The 1,119-nt window shown below is 56.7% G+C and overlaps 1 protein-coding gene across 1 annotated transcript in view; it reads right to left on the bottom strand.

Annotated features, from left to right (window-relative positions):
* Nucleotides 1-726: 726 nt before the first annotated feature.
* The window catches only part of LOC104407716 (cysteine sulfinic acid decarboxylase-like), a gene marked incomplete at its 5' end in the record, with an annotated part of 1,178 nt that continues 785 nt past the window's right edge, over nt 727-1,119 (bottom strand). The window contains 2 exons of the mRNA XM_010017065.1: nt 727-900; nt 1,000-1,089. Of these exons, the coding sequence (XP_010015367.1) occupies nt 727-900; nt 1,000-1,089 (264 nt within the window). The remainder of the gene's footprint in view (nt 901-999; nt 1,090-1,119) is intronic.

Genomic DNA, 1,119 nt, shown 5'->3' with positions numbered 1-1,119 from the left:
GGCATAGTCTAAAGAATATACAGACTATTTAAAGGAGGGGTAGACCAAAAGGGGGTTTGGGGCCAGCAAGTCAGTGCTGTTAGCAACAACCATAGGCACTGTTGTGTCATTGCTTTAGACTCCTCCATGTTTCAGTGCAAGGAACAGGGATCACTTAGCAAAGCAAAAAGCATCTATTAACCAAGTCACACCATGCATTGGTCATTCCCTGGTGCTAATGCAAGCATCGTTCACAGTAACAATAGGTACCCACACCACAGCCAAACCCTGCTGCAAGAAGGGCACCATCACAGCACAAACTCATCATTCAGAGGTTTAAGACCGCCAGGAAAGAGCCAGCTTTCTTCGGGATAATGTGCCCGGGGCTGGAGAAGAGCTGCCTGGAGCAGATCCGGGACCATCCCCACAGCCTCATGCTCTAGAGCTTTGAGATGCTGCATGAGTGGAGCTGGCATCACAAGGCCCAGGCCACGGCCCCCTGGCTCCCCGCCTGCCTGCACCCCACCAGCGTGGACCCCGACATGTTTGACCTGCTCCAGGTGTGAGGAATGAGCACCCCCCTTTCCTGGGTGGAGTCACCCCCAAAACAGAGCAGTAAATAGTTTTATTCCACCCATCCCAGTGCGTTTTGGAGTGTCTTTAACCCAGATCGGAGGTGGGATGAAGGAGAAGGGGGATGTGGTCTCTGCTCCTGTTCCTCAGGGATGGAGGGGTCTGGGGGAGGGCTCACAGGTCCCATCCCAACCTCTCGATCTCATCCAGGAAGAAGTCCAGGTCCGCCCTGGTGACTGCAGGGCTCGTGACGATCTGGCGGAAGAAGTTGACACGGGTGCCGTGGGGCTGGTACCCCACCATCATGGAGCCCTTCCTCATCATCCTCTCCTTGATGGCAGGGGCCACCTGTGGGGGGAGACACACACAGGACATGGGTTGTTGGGGAGGGTGTTGGGGATTCCTTCCCCACCCCCCCACAAGGATCCCTGTGGATCTGGCTCCTACCTTGCCCAGGCTGGGCCAGTAATTGGGGCAGCTCTCGCGGCCCCGCAGGCTGGGGGGCACGAACCAGAAGCAGAGATTGATGAACTCCGGCTGCAGGGGGGGAAGAGGAACAGGGAAGAG

The sequence above is a fragment of the Nestor notabilis genome, unplaced genomic scaffold (assembly GCF_000696875.1).
Source record: "Nestor notabilis isolate BGI_N333 unplaced genomic scaffold, ASM69687v1 scaffold31136, whole genome shotgun sequence".
Lineage (NCBI taxonomy): Eukaryota > Metazoa > Chordata > Aves > Psittaciformes > Psittacidae > Nestor > Nestor notabilis.
The sequence above is the reverse complement of the archived record's forward strand: the minus strand, read 5'-3'. Positions and strand labels throughout refer to the sequence as shown.